Raw genomic sequence first — 18,239 nt, 5'->3', positions numbered from 1 at the left:
CACCTCCACCTGCCCACACACGCGGGGGGTTTTCCAAGCAAATATTGCGATAGGAAGGTATTCGGGGAAATAAGAGGCGTTTTGTGAGAAATTATTTAAAAGCAAATAAATGCGTTTTAATTAACATTTAACTTTATTTTTTATTTAATTTTCCTCAAATGCATCAATTTTAGTAAAAGAGTGGAAGTGATCAGACAGATTCAACTTTAGCACAAATCTTTATTATTATAGCCCAGACCTTTACATTTAGAGATTCTTTTTCACCTAATTTTGAATAAAAATTCTGAAATTCTTTAACAATGGGTGAAAATCACCAGTCAGATAGACTTAAGATTCTTTAAGACAGACTTAAGTTTTCTTTAGAATCTTAATGTTTTCTCAAAATTCTTTGAATTGTCTTAAGAATGTTTCAAGTTTTTATAAGATTTTTTAACAAAAATTTTAGATTTTAAAGTTTTCATCAAGATTTCTTAATTAAATTGAGTCATATTTTATTTATGATTTTTTTTATGAATTTCAATGCCCGAAGCGGATCAGAAAAATCATCAAAAAATGTGTATTCAGCCTGATTCAGCCTGACTAAAGAAATCGTAAGTTTCGCTTAAAAAAACCTAAAAATTTTAAATTATTTTTTAGAAATTTTAGACATTCTTAAAAAAAATGAAAGAATCTTAAGAAAATTTTCGGGATCTGAAGAGAATTTAAGTTTTTCTTAAGGAATCTTTAATTTGTCTGACTAATTAGACAGTTTTAAGTTTACCTAACAATTCCTAAGATTTTTTTAATTTTCTTATAAGAAAAACTACAGAAAACCAAAGAAAAGTTAAGAAAACCTAACATTTCTTAAGTTTTTTTTTAAAAAGAAAACTTAAGATTTCTTAAGTCAGGCTGAATTAAGTTAAATGTACCTATGTATATTTTTTAATGATTTTTAAGAGTTTCAATGTCTTAAGATGATCACAATTTTATATTTCTTAAGTTTAAAAAAATGCTCTTGATCATCTTAAGACATCGAAATTCTTAAAAATCATAAAAATATACATTTAGCCTAATTCAGCCTGACTTAAGAAATTTTAAGTTTTCCTTTAATAAAAAACAAATCATAAGATTTCTTAAGGAAATTTAAAACTGTCTGACTAGTGAATTTCACCCAATCTAACTAAATTGTCAAATTCCTACTAAACCTTATCAACTATTTTTTGAATAATTTCTGCAACTTTTCGTGCAGATTCTCCCATGATGAATGTACGGTGATTACCATCAACAACATGTACTTTCACTTCTCCTTCACAGAACTGAAAAGAATAATTTGAATTTCTCGTTAAAATTTGAATAAATTCAAAAATTAACGTTGCAACCTACCTCACTCAATTGAAAATCTTCTGAAATCTTGAAGTCCTTTGTTGAGCATTTGATTAGATTCACGTCTGATCTTATTCTTCCATTTACTCGATATTTTTCACAAATTAGAAATTTTTTACTAAATAAATCCGTTGCAATGCGTATCTTAAGAGAAAAAAGTAAATCATTTTCAAGCCTATCTACGTATCAGATTTAGGGTAAAATTCACTAGTCAGACAGTCCTTAGGCTTAAGTTTTCTTAAGATTTCTTAAGTTTCTCCTGAGTAAACTTAAAATATTCTTAAAAAAAAGAATATAATATTCTTAATTCTTTAAAAAAAATTAAAATTTTTAGAAAACTCAATAAATCTAACATATAAATGTGGGACTGTTGAATTTCACCCTATATTGAATAAATCTAAATAGAACTTACCAATTCTTGGTCATGCTGAGTAGTTTTGTGTAGTAATTCAATGTATCTTCTGAGCTTTTCTTCTAACGTGAGAAGACCATCCAATTCTTTCATAACAGTCAATCCTCTCTGGAGTCCAACAAGCCTTGTTGCAAAGTGCAACAATAAGGGCCCCACAGCTTCAGCTTTGATTTCACTGATGAATAGTCGTTTCTGCTGAAATTTCATCTTCACAAGTTGTGGTGAACCATCCAGCAGAACCAAACTGACTGCTTCCTTAAACTCAGTCTCCAACTGTCGTGCCATTTCGCAGGCAATAACCGTCCCGTAGGAATATCCTGCAACAATATACGGACCCTTACTCTGAACTGTCTTGATTTGGCTGATGTAGAATTTGGCCATATCCTCAATTGATTCTTGGGAAACATTTTCGGTGCATTGAAGTCCCCAAACTGGGCAATTTAGCTCAGCTGCTACGGGCTCTATAGCATCAACAAAGCCTTCAATTGCATGGATCTAAAAGAATAAATTAAAGAATTCTTAATTGACGTATTTTGGTCAGAGGAAACAATTCCTCTTACAACAAATAGTGGCCTTTGTTGGCTATTCTCAGCAGCATTTGATGGTAAATGAACCAGAACTTCTTTTGGTATTAAGTTCTTAGTGAATTCATCGTCTGGGACTAGTTCAGTTTCTTCACTGATCTCTTCACACCTAGATGACGTCTTAGCTTCCTTGTCTGTGTACGTTAAACACAATAAATCAACATAGATAAGTGAGAACAGATCTCAGAAATCAAGCTCTTACCATACTCCAGCAATTTTCCAAAAGTAAGCTGCTTAATTTCTTGCACGCTTAACACCAAATCGTAGTTCCTCTCGAGTGTTTGCTTTATTTCCGTACCCATGAGTGAATCCAATCCCAGATCAGTGAGAGATAATCCGTTGGGAACTTTTTGAATGTTCTTGATGCCAAGAATGTTTGCGACGCAGGCAGCAATACTCAATTGTCCAGCACTGTCTACCTTCCTCTTCTCCGCAACAACCATTGATGCAAGAACTGGATGAGGTTGTTTCATGAAGAGATCCATTGTCTGTAGGCATGAAGACATTCTCTGAGGCAGTGTGCCTCCCACATTCGTATTATTGTCACCTAGGTGTTCAATTATGAGTCCTGTATCACCAACAGCTCCCCACTGTATGGCAGTAGCAGGATATCCAGCTGCTTGACGAGCCTCGCATATCCTTTCCATTGCCGAATTAGCCATTCCGTAATTCGTCTGAGCAATATTCCCGCGTCCACATGAAACACTTGAAAAGCAGATAAAGTAGTCCAAGGAAGGACACAGTGAACGTGATGCTGCGTCAAGACACTTCGTTGCATTGATTTTAGGCAGGCATACTTTTTGGAAGTTTCCTTCTTGCTGATCATCAAACAGCGCATCATGTAACACAGCAGCTAAATTGAAGATTCCACCCACAGGACCAAGTTTAATGGCCTGTTTCAGAAGTTGTTCAGTTCCCTCTTTTGTTGTTACATCACTCTTGTCCACTACGAAATTGACACCTTTCTTCTTCCAACGTCTTTCCATCAAGGACTGATAGCCTGTCTGGATCCCATTACGGGATGAAGCTACAATATTTTTCGCTCCTCGGGAAATTAACCAATTAATCAGTTCAAGACCTAGTCCACCCAGTCCACCGACAACTACATAAGTCTTTTCTGAGTACATGTACGTTCTCGGCATAGCTGGGATAAGGTTAAGAGCAGGAATAACTTGATTCTCTTCTTCTTCTTCACGTATTTTAAGGACAACTTTGCCGATATGCTTTCCACTGGCCATGTAACGAAAAGCCTCCTCTACTTGCTCCTTACCGAATACAGTTATGGGAAGTGGTCGAACAGCTCCACTCTCAATACCATCACGCATGAGCTGTAAAACTGTGTCAGTTGTCTCATCATCCCAACTCCAAATATAATCTAGGAAGACTCCGTGAAAACTGGTGTTCTTCAAGAAAACAGATGTTCCCAGAGCAGTATTATTGGCAATGTCGAATTTTCCAATCTCTATGAATCTCCCATTGAATCCAAGACATCTCACCGAAGCTTTAAATTTATCATCAGATAGAGAATTCAGAACTAGATCAACGCCTTTGCCTTGAGTCTCACGCATAATCATCTGTTCAAAGGAACAATCACGAGAATTTCCAATGTGACGATCCGTCAACTCAGGGAAGGTCTCCTTGAGGAAATCCCTTTTTTGCTGACTCCCAACGGTCGTGTAAACTGTTAAACCCATTTTGAGTGCAACGGAAATAGCAGCTTGTCCAACACCTCCTGATCCAGCGTGAATAAGAATAGATTCTCCTTTCTTCATCTTCCCACGCACCACAAGCCCATAAAATACAGTCACATAAGCAGTTGGAGTTGTGGATGCATCCGCAAGGGTCCATGAGTCTGGAACGGATAGGATTACAGACTTCTTCACAACACATGATGTTGCGAGAGATTTTGATGGAACTATCGACATAACACGATTGCCTTTTGAATCACGTCCAGAAAATTCTATTCCAAGAACACATTCCCCATGTTCCAATGGTGTGTCATCATCAGCGAGTTTCCCCGAACTCAGCATGACGTCACGGAAGTTCAAAGGTGCGTAATAAATTGTACATAGCTCATCAAGTGAATTGGGGTCAGGACGATTGTGATTGAAAGGTCCCTCAATCCACTTGAAGCTGGATAGATTACCTTTGATCAGGTTATTTACATAGGCATGTTCAACTAGCCGTGTCTGCCCTTCGCAATCCAGCTTCAGATGTCGAAAAGTACCCCAAGAACCATCCTTAAGAATGTTTATGATGAGATTCTTGGCAATCTGTTTCATGTAGAAGGGATTAGAGGTAGAGAATATTGGAGCATTGGTGTCCTGTATGAAGAAGAGCCTTGCGAATTTGCCACCTGCTTCATTCTTGATGCAATTCATTAGGCCTACAGCTCCAAATAGCTCTTCGCCTTGGCACACAATATACACCAACTTGTTCTCATCTTCAGCTGTACGAAGGGTCAATTTGAGATCTTCCAGCCAGTCAAAATTCTTTTCAGTTACATTGACTACTTGAATCTTCTTAGAGCTGATGTCAAATACAGGACGAACAAGGAGATACTTTCTATTTGAGGAAACTTGCGATGAAACTACGGTCAAACCAAGCTTGTCAAAGAGTGTTGTAGCAGAAATCTCCTTGATTGGTTCTTCAAGCAGGATGAAGCCATCTTCCTTGATGGACTCCTTGAGATTTCTAAATATCAATTCAGCCTTGGGATGCTCACAAATATCCTTAGCAATATACAGGTGACAACCAAATTCCACTGCTCCTGCTTCAATATCCTTGACAACAAGACGAATTTCAGCATCATTCATCATCTGCTCCAACTCAGGAGCACTTTCTGCAACCACAACTGCTGCGTCACTTCCCAAAACTGGTTCATTCTCAATTACCTGCTTTACAAAAGGACTAAGTAGATCTCTTTTCGTGCCAAGAAGTACTTCAGCTGTCTTTATCTTGAGTGCCCCTTGGCAGTTTTCAATGGCAAGTTGCACAGAACATGTAACAGCATACTGCTTTGCTGTATTCAGATCATCAGACAAGACGAAGCTGTTTAAATTCGGAACAAAGGTATACTTCTCCAGCACTGGTGAAACATGTGAGTTTTGACGCTTTGGAGTTAAGGATACTTCAATACCCCTTATCTCAACTCCACCACTCTTAACAACATTAATATCCTTGTACATGTAAACTGGGAAAATTGACTTTCCGCCTTCATCTGTGCAGTACTGAGCTGCTAACTCCAAATGCTTTTCTGGATTAATGACAATCCTATTAATCCGTTTTGGTAGGTACAGTTCACGGTATTTTGTCTCAATGATACTAAAGTGAAGTATTGTATCCATAAATGATACCCAGTTCTCAATCCACTCCAACTTACCAGTATCTGCATCTGGGTCAACCTGTACAATACCACGAAATCTTCCACTGTAGTCGTACCCACGGAGACGCAACTCTTTGTAGATATCATTTGCATTCAATGCTAGACCATTTTTGGACTCCCACAGCGGATTTAATGGCAACAATTCATACTCAATGTCCTCTGCAGCACGAATGAACCCTGATGCAACAAGCGATCCTCCTTCGCAGATTTCAAACTTCCCCGTTCCATCCAACATATTGACTCCAAGTTTCACAGACCCATTTGCAGGCAAGATTGTTGCTCGATGAAATGTAACATCTTCAAAGACAACAGGCAAGCGGTTGTAGGTAGTTCCACGAGTGGTTGCAAACTGTTTCCAGGCTAGCATGATGTATCCTGTAGCAGGGTACAAGACTCGACCATCTATTATGTGTCCTGCCAAGAAAGCATCTTCCTCATTGTTGAGATTGATTTCCACAACTGTTTCCCCAGATGTAGTTGTTTTATTGAAAAATACTCCCGCGAAGGGTACTTCACACTTCTGTGAGTGATCCCATATGATCTTTGAGTTGAGCATCGGTGTTCCACGTCCTACGGGGAAGGATACCGGAGGGAAGAGTTTCTTAACAACTGGTTGCGCTCCAGCTGCGTAGAGTTTTCCAATGTTGCTCAGGAGAAACTGAACATTCTTCTCATGATTGCGCTTTACGAGGCTGATATTCGTAACATCTGGCCCAAGGGATCGCCTCAGAATAGCCTGAAGGAGACCATGGGGAGCTACTTCGATGCAAATTGCATTTTTTGGAATATGCTGAACGGCTTCATGGAAGTAAACTGGAGATAGGAGATTGTTAACATGGTAGTCTGCAGAACTCTTCTTACTCAGTGATGAATTCCATTCTGCTTCAGGAATACTTGAGCTTATCCATTTATCAGTGCGATCCTTTGGATTCGGGATAATCTTATCAAGGGAATTTTTAAGCAATGGGCCTGCATCTGCTATGTACTTGCTGTGAAAAGCCCTGCCTGATACGTTAACAGTTTTAGCGAATATTCCTTCGTTCTTCAGGGTTTCTACGAATTTGTTAACCGCGTCTGTAGGTCCAGATATCTGTTACAAGGGAAAGGGTTAAGGAAAGACAGTACCAGATGAAAGGAGTCTTCAAACTTATGTTAAATCGTCAGGAATCAACTTACCGTGACATTGTCCGCGCTGTTATTGCAAGCAGGCAGAATATCCTCAGGCAGGCGTCTCAAACATTTCTCCCAGGATAAACCAACAGATGCCATCATTCCTGAAATCAATTCCGTATCCACAATGCATCTTCCTCGGAAATACGAGGCAAGAACGGTCTGTTCCAATGTGAGACCCCCATCAGCGTAAGCACAACCCAACTCTCCAACTGAATGACCAACAAACCCATCAGGAATGATCTCAAGATGTATCAGAACATCCGTAAGAGCAATTTGCATTGCGGTGATTGAAATGAAATTATGCAGAATATCGAAGCTAGATTCATCCATGTTAGTCATTACATCAATGAGATCAATGCCTTCTGGACGTAGAGCATCAGCGCAGCGATAAATGCTGTTCCGGAAGACGTCGATCTGCATCAGTTCCTTCGCCATGTGGGCCCACTGAGAGCCCATTCCTGAGTACACGAACCACACTGGGCGCTTTTCCTCAGACAGTTCCACAACATCAGAAAGAACTTCATCTTTGCTAACAACAGCGTAGCCTCGGAAGTTGTGCAGAGGAATGTTTTTACTGTGAACTTCATTAATCAGAGCAAAGTACTCTTCATCCTGTCTATGAACTTCAATGTCTTTCAGAAGAGTCTCCACAGCTTCAACAGTACGGCCTGATACAACAGCCAATCGCGGAAGTCGTCCATCAAGAGGACTGATGGCCTTCATCTTTGGATTGGACTTCAGGATGGCATGAACATTCGTACCACCGAATCCAAAGTTGTTCAGAGAGATAATTCCTCCATTCCACGGAGTGTTCTCGACCACCACTTTCATACGTCCATCGATGAGTCCGTAGATTTTAGGATTTGGTTTATTGTAGTTCAGATTCGCTGGAATGATACCTTCCTCCATAGCAATGAGCATCTTTGCAACAGAGCAAACACCTGATGCTGGCTCTGGGTGACCCATATTGGATTTTAATGAGCCAATTAAAAGCGGAGTCATGCGATCCTTGCAGAAGATGTCGCATATTCCATTTACTTCTTCCGGATCTCCAACAACAGTCCCCGTTCCATGAGCCTCAACGTAAACAACATCCAGAGGATTTAGGTTGATTTCCTTAAAAGTCTCTTCAATGAGTTTTTTCTGCATTAGACCACTTGGGTAGGTTATCCCTTGCTCCTTGGCGCCATCTGTATTTGTTCTTATATTGAGGATTGTTGAATAAACTCGACGGGCATCTTTGGCCTTCTGCAGGAACATCACAACGCACGCATCAGCCCTCACATACCCATTTCCAGTTTCATCGAAAACTCGTGAATTCCCTTCAGGACTCAACATTTTGAGATTATAGAATTGCTTCGTTACCGTAGGTCGTAGAATAAGATTAGCTCCAGCAACTACGGCTGCATCGCAGTGTCCACTCCGCATGTCCGCGAAAGCCTGTCTCATTGCATAGAGAGAACTGGAACATGCTGTATCGACAGCATGACTAGGTCCTCTCAGATCAAATGTATACGAGAGCCGATTGGCAAACATGGTACGTACAGATCCCAATAATCCGTATTCATTTACTAAATCAGGGAACTTATTCAAATACTGCTCTTGCTCTGATCCTGAAACTCCGATGTACACACCGGTACGAGTTCCTCGTAAATCCCTGGGGTTGTATCCTAAAAGAAAGGAATTATTTGTACTAGGCCTGTTGCAGGTCTAGTTCTGAGTATCGTCAGTCTTCGATGAGTTTGTGAAGTCTGATTGAAGTCTTAACTCCAAAGCTGCTAACAGTTAACCATTTTTGCTCACCTGAATCAACAAAGGCTTCATGAGTAGCTTCAAGAAGCATCCGAATAAGGGGATCCATTGCCTCAGCTTGCTTCTGATGGACTCCAAAGAAGATATGATCAAAATTGGCCAGATCTTCTTCCTTTAGTTTTGCCGTACGCACAGGTATGTCAATCATATCCTTAGGCCAACGACGTTCTTCATCATTAATCATATCAACCCCGTTGTAGAGATTATTTCTAAACTCCTCAATGTTGGAACTCTCAGGTAGATGACCAGAGAAGCCAGATATGACAATTTCACCGGAATAACTTCCATACTCCAGATCTTCGAAGTCGTTATTATCGTTGATAGTAAAACTATTCTTCACAGATTGAGCTGTCATTTTGCACTTTAATTGTTTCTCCTTATCTTTTGAAGACGATAAAAAAGAAATAATAAAAGTCAGTAAAAAGTAATTAGGATTCGTAGTAGAAAAGAAACACGTAAAATTGTTTTTTTTTTCTAAATAATCAATTAACTAACAAATAATAAAATATTTTTACTGAAACACTTTAAATGCTCACAAATTAATTTCTTTTAATAGATAAATTAAATGTTTTTCATTTGAAGTACTTTCTTGATTGAACGGAACACTCAATATAATTTTATACCTAAAAGATTGTTAAAGAACTTTGAAAAAAAAAGTCCTTCACTGCACACAACATACACTGCAAATGCTTTGTAAATTGTTAATGCAACTCGTCTTAAGCAGAGACTAATAAGTAAATTTATTACTAATTCATACACTTTGTAGGCAAATTTTAATTTTTAATATGGGGCAAAGTTCTTGGCACTTGAAGAAAGGTTGCAATGAAGAATCACAAAATAACTTTTGCTGCTAAAGGAAACAACTGAGTTGAGCACTTGCAATTTTATATTAATTCCAAAAGAATAGTGAAGAAATACTGATTAACTACCTGAAAACTTTCTGTTTATATATGATGAATTTTAACAAAAAAATACTTTATAATAAATTTCTTTTCATGCATCTTTATTTTTAATAATTATTTTAATATCTTGCATCTAGAAAAAACAAGTGAACAACAATTTGTAATTTTTTTATATTTATTCCTTAATTGGATGTTAACTTTATATGTTTTATACATCACTATAGTGAATTCTTTGCAATAAGTTTAGAAACTTAAGTGTATAAAGCTACATCAAAAACCTTAAAGGACCGTAGATAAAAAAAAAATTGGTGAAAAAATACGTTTTTGAATTTTATCCGTTTTTACAATTTTAGTTAATCTGTAAATTTTGAAAAACCTAGAATTTGTCCTCTATGGCAGCTTTGTAAAATGTGGAATAACTATTAAAAAAAATTCTGCAAAACTAAAAACTTCATGGGACTAACGACCTAAATGGTTGTAAATGAGTTAAAATAAAAATAATTAGGCATTTTAATTATAACAACAAATTGATATCAGAATTAAAATTGGGAAAGAAATGCAAACACCTGTCACCTTTGAGGAGATGATAAATAAGAATAATTAAAACTTCCCACCTGGAATATTTTATGACTTAATTACTTTGAATTTTAAATAAATCACAACTAAAATTAATATAAAAACACAAAAATGTTTTTTTCATATTTCTTAATTAAAACAAATTTATTATTGGATTGTCTCATAATGTAGGCAATTTCCTTTACTAGCTTGACTAACTTACCGTTCTTACTGTATTCCCACAGCCAATAATCATTGCGCACTTTTAGGAGCTCTAATTTAAACCTTTATTGAAGAAATGGTTCTAAATCAAAGAAAATATTTTCCTAATAAAAAAACAATATTCCAAAATCTAAAATATGTATTTTAAAATTTGAATTAAGGCTTAATTATTCAAAAAAATGCAAGAGAACCTTTACATTTTTTTTCATTTCAAAATTGACTTTAAAATAAATCAAAGGGGAAGCAAAGAGGCAAATAGAAAATACATTGGGCAAATTGGGAGATTTTTTTCCTGAGTTCCCTGAAAATATTTCAAATTTTATCATACTGCCCCTATTGTTTTATAACGACATTTCCGAGCTACAACTTTATTCCTTTTATACAAATTATTTCTATCTCAAAATGGAAAAATGCATTTATTAAATTAAAAATTAACCCTTTCGCGGTCACGTAAAACATATAAACATGGCCTTTGTTTATCATGATATTCTCTTGATGCCGCCATTAGAAAACATTTTTCCATCAAAACGTCTTTAGTGACCTAATTTACGTAAATTCAACTCATTCCAAAACTGAAAATTCTATTAAATACATTAAAATTCAAGAAAATAAAATGTTTCAGTTTTGATTTTAAGTGTGACTCAAAGAACCGAAAAGATTAAAATGGAATTAATGCACTTGTGCGTAATTTAAACAATTTAATGTATGTATTGGTTTATCTCATAATGTGTAGGCGTTGTTCGGGCTTGACTAAAATTACTTACCGTATTTCCAGATAAACTTGGTGAACGATATTCAATTTATCTTTGGGGGTTTATTGAAGCTTTATTTCAAACCTAATTTGTTTCAAAATAAAATTTCTTTTTAACCCTTTAGCGTTTTTTTTTGAGTCAGACGTAGGCTCAAACGCGAACATTAAATTTATCTGAATTTATTTTCTACAACTTAGAAATGTATTGAATTTATATAAATTAGGTCCTAAAATAATCTCTGTGAAAGCATCCATACAATGAAAATTTTGATAAAAAAAAAGTTTTCAATGTTTTAATGTGGACGCGAAAGGGTTAGACCTCATTGACGAAACATTAGTGTGCATGTTTCAAAGATATAAAAAAAACTAACAATGACGTTATTTTCGTGCAATTTTTGTAGAAAACTGCCATCAAGTTTTCACAAGTTGCTCCCTGAAAAATTATAAATATTGTCTTCATTCGTCTGCAACTAAAATGGTTGTTTATTCCGTGTTTTTGTTACTTGTCAAATTTTTGCTGCTGCTGCTTCCTCATGATTATTTAAATTAGCTAATTTAACAATAATTTCGAAACGATATGAGAAATAAACAAGAATAGAAAAACATTCTCTCAGATCAGATATATATTTAAAAGAATACGAAGAGGACGAACAAAGGGTGTTTATCTGAATGAAAATATTCGGATTATTCGCTAAAAAATCTAAAAATTTTAAAGTGGGCTTTAAAAGTGATACCAAAGAGAATATTATTTTTTATTTTATTTAATTTTACCTCATGCGTAGACCTTTGGAGGTCCGAATTGGGCCACGTTCCCCTAATCTTGTAAAGGTTCAGATTAAGAAAAATAAAAAAAAAATTACTAAAATCTGAAAAGAATTGTTCGGTTTAATGCCTAAAGGTTCAGATTAAGAAAGAAAATCTTAAGAATTATTAAATCTAAGCCTAAAAGGTAGTAAATCTAAATCCAAAATACTAAACTAAAGCCTTAAAGTACTAATTTCAAGCCGGAAATAAATAATTCGATTCTAAACAAAATTATCTTAATGAAAGTATTCGGATCTTTGGAAATTTTTGGATTTATTCACCAATGATTCGCCAAAAAATTCACAATATTCGACAGATAAACACCCCTTGAGGACGAGAGAAATATTAATTACGCCATCCTGTTCCATGCTGATGCCCACGACATTACTCTGCAACACTCAGCACAATTTAATTGATAAGACGCAGCAATATAAGTCGATGAAACCTGAAACATTTAACCATTCTCAGCAGAATTCCTCATCCCCATCACCATGACCAACCAACCACAACATGCCAAATCATCAATTTTCGATGATTCTATAACCACAAGAACTCCTTCTTATCGTTTTGGAATGTTTACAAAAAGAATAAAAAACAAAACTTTTATTTTCTCTTCAAACCTTCTTTATTTGCGCACATTTCTTTCTCTTTTTGTTGTTGTTAAATAAGAAAAAATAAAAGAAAAGACGACCCCTTTCCTGTAATTTAGGATCGTGGTCTCTCCTTCTTTTCCTTGTAAAGCGCCAAGAGTGACACGTTCGCTACTTTCACGACCTATAATACCGCAAAGAGAAAGAAAATAAAATAAAAATCAAACATTTAATGGGAAATAATCTAAAAAAAAAAAAAAGACTTTTTGTTTTTTTAACTCACCTTAAAACGAACGCCGGGAATGTCACCAACGGCATGACCTTTTCGTCCGAAACCCGCAACTAGGACTTCATCGTTCTCCTCAATGTAGTTCAAGCTACCATCACGCGGGACGAATGCCGTAATTTTCTTCCCATTCTTAATTAATTGGACACGAACGCACTTACGAATGGCAGAGTTGGGCTGTTTGGCTTCAACACCACTAAATGTCAACAAAAAGAGAAGAAAGAAAAAGAAAATTCCCATTAATATCTCATTGAGAACAACGAGCTGTGTGTGTGAAATTTATCTTGCAAAATGAAGAGAAAAAAAAATCAACAAACAACGAAGGACTTTCTTCTTCTTCACTGCACGTGTTGTGATGCAAGGAAACAAACAAATAACATTCGGAGGTGGAGATGGAAGAATATTCTTTGTTTAAGTGCAAAAGAAAGCAAAGCACGTGTCTGGACTGAGCTGCCAATTTCGAAGGATATTCTTCGAGTTTTCTTGTTCTTTTCTTAGCATTTGTGTGTGTGTAGAAACGAAGTGATTGCACTTTAACAGTGAACAGAAGAAAGCTCTTTACATTTGATTCACATTCCATTGCATTCCATGACAAATGAATGTTTTTCCAGAACGTGAAAATTGAAGGAAAATTGTTGCAAATATTTACTCAAAATTGAAAGCTTTTACAAGGATTTTTCTCAAGAAGGTTATTTTAGGAGATTTCTTTTTAAAATAACTTGAAGGAAGTTAGAGAATTTTTGCTATTTAACTATTTGCAATTATAAATAAATAAAACGTCCTTAAAAAAAAGTCAAAGAAAGTTGCAACGTTAGAAGGCATCCCAAAAAGAACTCTACAAAATGAATTTGTAGGGGAGACTAGGGTTAAAAAAGTCACTTAAGGGTTTAGAAAAAGCTATAAATATCATATTTCCCAAACAGATAAAGCGAAATACATAACTCATTTCTTTAGGAAATTTACTGCCCTACAACTCTCTCTCAGATCATTTTGTTCTATCTAGCTGGGAAATATGATATTTTAAGCTTTTTCCAAACCCTTAGGTGACTTTATTAGCCCCGGTCTCCCCTAAAGTTAAAATTATTATTTTTTTGATTGAATAACTAAATCATAATTTCAATTAAATAATTTACGTTTTTTTTTTAATCTTCATCTTATTCTAATAATTTCTGAGGTTTATAATGAATTGAAAATTTCATTCAAACAGAAGAATTTGACTTAAAACAAATTTAATTTTTACGATAAAGTCTGATTTGTGATTAAATGGTCTAACAATTAGACGTGACAGCAGTTAAAATTAATTTTAATAGAAACTAAAGTTTTTTGCGGTTTAAGGCAAGCAGGCAAGAAGCCAAAAAAAAGCTCCACACTTGAGCTATTCAATTACATTTGCATAAAAGAACTTTTTTCTTTAATATTTCCTTCGTGAATTAACATAAAAATACATTAAAAATTTTGAAGAAAATAATAATTGGATAAGAAAACAAAGGAATGTATTTTTGAACCTTTAATCCTATTAGAATCCTATAGAAAAAGTCTAAAATATAATATTTCCTAGCTAGATAGAATAAAATGATCTGAGAAAGAGTTATAGAGCAGTAAATTTCCTAAAAAAATGAGCTATACATTTCGCTTTATCTATTTAGGAAATATGATATTTTGAGACTTTTCTAAACCCTTAAGTGACTTTTTTAACCCCGGTCTCTCCTATTAGCTTTCTATCGAAAATATTGATCAGCTCCATTAATTCTAATCAATCCAAGGGGTATTTATCTGAATTATTCGTAAAGAAGAATCGAATTGTTCCTCAAGATTCGGAAAATTCGTTCGAATACAGAATATTCATTAGGAAAATTCAAACTATTCGTCAAGATTCAGATTATTCAACAAAGGAATTCAGACTATATTCGTTAAGATTCGGATTAATCGTTGTGATTCGCAAAATAATCGAAACATTTGACAGATAAACACCCATTGAATCAATCCTTTAATAATAATAAAATATCGTATAGCTTGAAGTCTATTTAACGTGGTTTTTGCAGAAAAAAATGTATTTAATTTGAAAAACGTAAAAAAAAATATTCCGAAGCATGAGAAAATTCCTGCTGTAGAAAAATCCTTTTTGAAACAATATTATAAATAAATGCCGCACAAGAGCATCCAACTCTTCTTTAACCGAGTCTATTCAATTTTTGTGTAAAAAAAAAAGCTTTTTATTATTTTTATGCAAAAATAAAAGTCAATCATAAACGGTCCATAGCCTGAGATATAATAATCTTTAAACTAATTTAAAAGTTTCAAAAAAGTTCTTAAAAAATATTCATGTTTATTTATATTTTAACCCGAGAGACGCAATATTTTGGGGCTAATTGCCACAAAAGTCTTTCCTTTCTTCAAATTCATGAATTTTAGGTTTTTTATTACATTTAAAAGAAAAAAATTTTAGTTTCTTCAATTGTAATCCCGAAAAATAGAAATTCTGTCAAGAATATTTGGAGGTGTTACCTAAAAAATTTCTGGGACAGTGAATCATCTTAAAAACTTAAAGATTTTTGACGGAATCGACTTCTATAAGTTTAATTTCTTTCTATTTAATTTCGATTCTAACATTGTTTAAAATTAAGCAATAATTTGTCTTTTGAACAGAAGGATTTTAATTTAACTTTGACATTTTCACCTTTTCGACTAATTTACAATAGCTGTGAAATTACAAACGCGTCAAATAGTGCAAAAGAGAAGTTTTCGTGCCTTCAAGGAACGCATTTGACCTCATTTTGACACCCTTTTCAATGTTTTTCAGCGATGAACAAACAACCCATCCCCGCAGTATTAGAGCAAATAAATATAGAGCTTAATGTGGTTGTTTTATTCGCATCCCGTTCTGCGAGGGGGTGGAGTGTCCTTAAAATGCATTGAATGCATCCACCGCAAATTGCCAGCCCCATAACTACGTTGTAGGGGGTGGTGTTCACGTGTCTGTGTGGCGCAAAGCTCGCAGAAGTGCTAAAGGGAATTACAATTTGGGAAATAAATTCTATTTGATTGTGCGCACGAGGCATCAGCTCAACTTTCTCCACTCCACGCTCCGACAAATTCAGCATAAAAATTATTTTCTTGAGAATTCATTTCACGGTCAAGACGGCGCGCGGGGAGTTCAACAAACTCTCCCTCCGCGTCAGACAGATGACGGCGACTCCTAAGCAACTCACAGTATATACTCCTGTGATCGGAATTTCATACATCACCGAATCACAGGGATATACTGCGAGTCACCAGTTCATCTCCCAACGGGTGGGAGGAATCGCGGAAGTCACCTAAATGGGCATAACAAAGGCAAAAAACAAGAAAATCTGTTACTTACACCTTTTCCAAGACGATTCCCTTGGCGTGTGATGCCCCACCGAAGGGATTGGCCTTCCAGCGTGTCCCCAAATGGGCCTTCTTGTAATCCTTGTCAGCCCATCGCTGATCTCTGCGGTGATTTACGTGCTTCCTGGCAGTCCGGAGACCTCGTGGTTTTCCTGCAAAGAAAAAAAACAAACACAGACATTGAGGTTATGTTGACCAACAGACACCCACCGAAAATTCGGCTTTTCCGAGCAATTTTCTTCGCACAAATCCCCCTGGGGGTGGACAAGGGGTGGCAAGGCGTGAATTTCTTAACGGGAAATTCGGAGAAAATCAATAATTTCCCCAACATTTAGCAATCTTCCAGCCGCGCGAAACTGGAACGTAGGAAAGACCCCTCAAAACCCACCCAAACCTGCAATTAATCCCAATATATCGCCGAACACCATCCCCATGATAATTAATCTCAAAAGAAAACCCTTTTTGAAGACTCAACAATGAAGGATGATGAAAATATTTGCGGCTTTTCCCCCAAAACACGCCGCTGCCATCATGGCAATCAAAGGGGCGGAAGGGATTTTCACACTTTTCACTGAATTTCCACAAAAAATTCCCCAAAATTGCACTTGGAAACTCTCCCTGGCCCACTAATTGAGGATTTGTGCACTACTTTTCCGGGGTTTTCACAATTTTCACAGAGTTTTTCGCGATAAATACAAGAGCACTTACCCATTTTGAAGCTTTGAGCAAAACGGCCAGAAAAAAAGAACGAGGGACGACTCAGTAGTTTATGATTCCAAAAATTAGCTGGGGGTGATTCATTTGTTGTGATTCTATGTGATTCTAGTTTTGTTTTGTCGGATTCTCTTTTGTACTCAAATGATTATTTTCAAATAAAAAGAATAAAAGTTATTTTAGTAAAAAATTTTTTTTTTTAATTAAGTTTTACAGAGTTGTAAAAAAAAGGAAAAACTCTGAGAAAATTTAGATTTCCCGGATCGAGGTTGTGGGAAAATGAGTAAAATTTCATTCATTCATTTTCATTTTAACTTTATTCATCTTAATTCGTTAGTTTTAAGATTTTGAAGCTTAATTTCTTACTTCAATCAGGTTTTGAAAAGAAAATTGCTTTTCCATGGCTCTTTTAAGATCTTTATATCTGCTTTCTGGAAAAAAAAGATTCTTTGTTTTTCTTTTATAGAATGAAATTAGAAAGTTTCCTAAAAACATCAATTGTCAAAATCTTACAATAATTTTTTTAAGTCTTTTAAAAAGGAAAGGATTTTTATCAGAATTTACTTCTACTTATGTTTACAAAAATCTTTAAAGACCTTAAGCGTTAATTAATAGTCAAGCCAAGTCCTTCAGCCTTCCAGTGCCAGACGCCATATTGAATATTTAGTCTGTTAATTTTTTCATTTCTTCGATTTTATGCATTTTAAAGTATTTAAATAAGAAGCTGTATTTTGGCGAAGTTTTTTAAGTTATCGAATTCTATTAACTAAAACCGTTTCAGGATGAAACCATTTTAAACTTTTAGATAATTTTATTTCCCTAAGTGCGTACACTTGCATTGACATTAATGCCCACAGCCTAATCAATATTGCTAGAGAGCTGCGACAAAACAACATATATCTGGTCGAGTTAGAGCATTGCTCCTCCCAGATATGTGAAAAAAATTTTAGACGGTTGAGATCTATGACAGCAACTCATAGCACTATTGTTGATTTTAGCTGTCGGGACATTATCTACAGGAGTAAAAGAGTTGACATGGCAGAAAATATCCAATGCAAGTTGAGTAGGAAAGGATACAAATTCCCAATAAAGCCATGCTGCGAGAACAGCAAGCAACACCATCCCGGCTGATGAAGACATCCTAGAATTTGTTCTTGCAGCTAAAACAGATGCTGTGTTGTCAACTATGGCAAAATTGGGAATACCAGCCAAAGACATACCAATTCACCTAACAGCGGCCATCTTTGATACGAAGAAAAAGAAAAGGGATGACAAAGTGGAGCAAGGGGAAGAAACAATTTCGAGCATTTCTTTCCAA

General features: G+C 35.6%; 4 protein-coding genes across 5 annotated transcripts in view; 1 reads left to right on the top strand and 3 right to left on the bottom strand.

The window, feature by feature from the left end:
* LOC129795050 (protein artemis-like) overlaps positions 1-12,737 on the top strand; it is a 41,012-nt gene extending 28,275 nt beyond the window's left edge. Inside the window, exon 4 of the mRNA XM_055836071.1 lies at positions 12,365-12,737. The gene's annotated coding sequence lies outside the window, so the exon portion shown is untranslated. The remainder of the gene's footprint in view (positions 1-12,364) is intronic.
* LOC129795035 (probable asparagine--tRNA ligase, mitochondrial) overlaps positions 1-18,239 on the bottom strand; it is a 1,173,171-nt gene that overhangs the window by 1,070,489 nt on the left and 84,443 nt on the right. The window lies entirely within an intron of this gene.
* Positions 111-12,064, bottom strand: LOC129794971 (fatty acid synthase-like). 2 transcript variants are annotated; one of them, XM_055835922.1, is made up of 8 exons: positions 9,352-9,433; positions 8,720-9,109; positions 6,920-8,586; positions 2,561-6,833; positions 2,335-2,492; positions 1,775-2,269; positions 1,363-1,506; positions 111-1,295 (listed from the first exon to the last, which is right to left on the bottom strand). In XM_055835922.1, exons 2-8 carry the CDS (start codon positions 9,081-9,083, stop codon positions 1,179-1,181), a joined length of 7,218 nt encoding a protein of 2,405 aa, XP_055691897.1. In that variant the 5' UTR covers positions 9,084-9,109; positions 9,352-9,433; the 3' UTR covers positions 111-1,178. The 2 variants fall into 2 exon arrangements, with proteins under 2 accessions (XP_055691897.1, XP_055691898.1); XM_055835923.1 differs by having other exon boundaries at positions 8,720-12,064.
* Positions 12,609-17,034, bottom strand: LOC129795107 (40S ribosomal protein S23). Its single transcript, XM_055836146.1, has 4 exons — positions 16,916-17,034; positions 16,200-16,359; positions 12,836-13,034; positions 12,609-12,736 (listed from the first exon to the last, which is right to left on the bottom strand). Exons 1-4 carry the CDS (start codon positions 16,917-16,919, stop codon positions 12,668-12,670), a joined length of 432 nt encoding a protein of 143 aa, XP_055692121.1. The 5' UTR covers positions 16,920-17,034; the 3' UTR covers positions 12,609-12,667.

Source organism: Lutzomyia longipalpis, chromosome 4 (assembly GCF_024334085.1).
Source record: "Lutzomyia longipalpis isolate SR_M1_2022 chromosome 4, ASM2433408v1".
In the NCBI taxonomy this organism is placed as follows: Eukaryota; Metazoa; Arthropoda; class Insecta; order Diptera; family Psychodidae; genus Lutzomyia; species Lutzomyia longipalpis.
Note: the sequence above shows the minus strand (reverse complement) of the source record. Positions and strands in the feature narration are given on the sequence as shown.

Coding starts and splice junctions, on each gene's coding strand:
- LOC129794971 (XM_055835923.1), bottom strand. CDS start 9,083: ATGACAGCTCAATCTGTGAAGAATAGTTTTACTATCAACGATAATAAC. Junction 6,834..6,919: donor ACAGCGCGGACAATGTCACG/GTAAGTTGATTC, acceptor CCCTTGTAACAG/ATATCTGGACCTACAGACGC. Junction 2,270..2,334: donor AACAAAGGCCACTATTTGTT/GTAAGAGGAATT, acceptor TTATTCTTTTAG/ATCCATGCAATTGAAGGCTT.
- LOC129795107 (XM_055836146.1), bottom strand. Junction 13,035..16,199: donor GGAATCGTCTTGGAAAAGGT/GTAAGTAACAGA, acceptor GTTGACATTTAG/TGGTGTTGAAGCCAAACAGC. Junction 12,737..12,835: donor TTCCCGGCGTTCGTTTTAAG/GTGAGTTAAAAA, acceptor GCGGTATTATAG/GTCGTGAAAGTAGCGAACGT.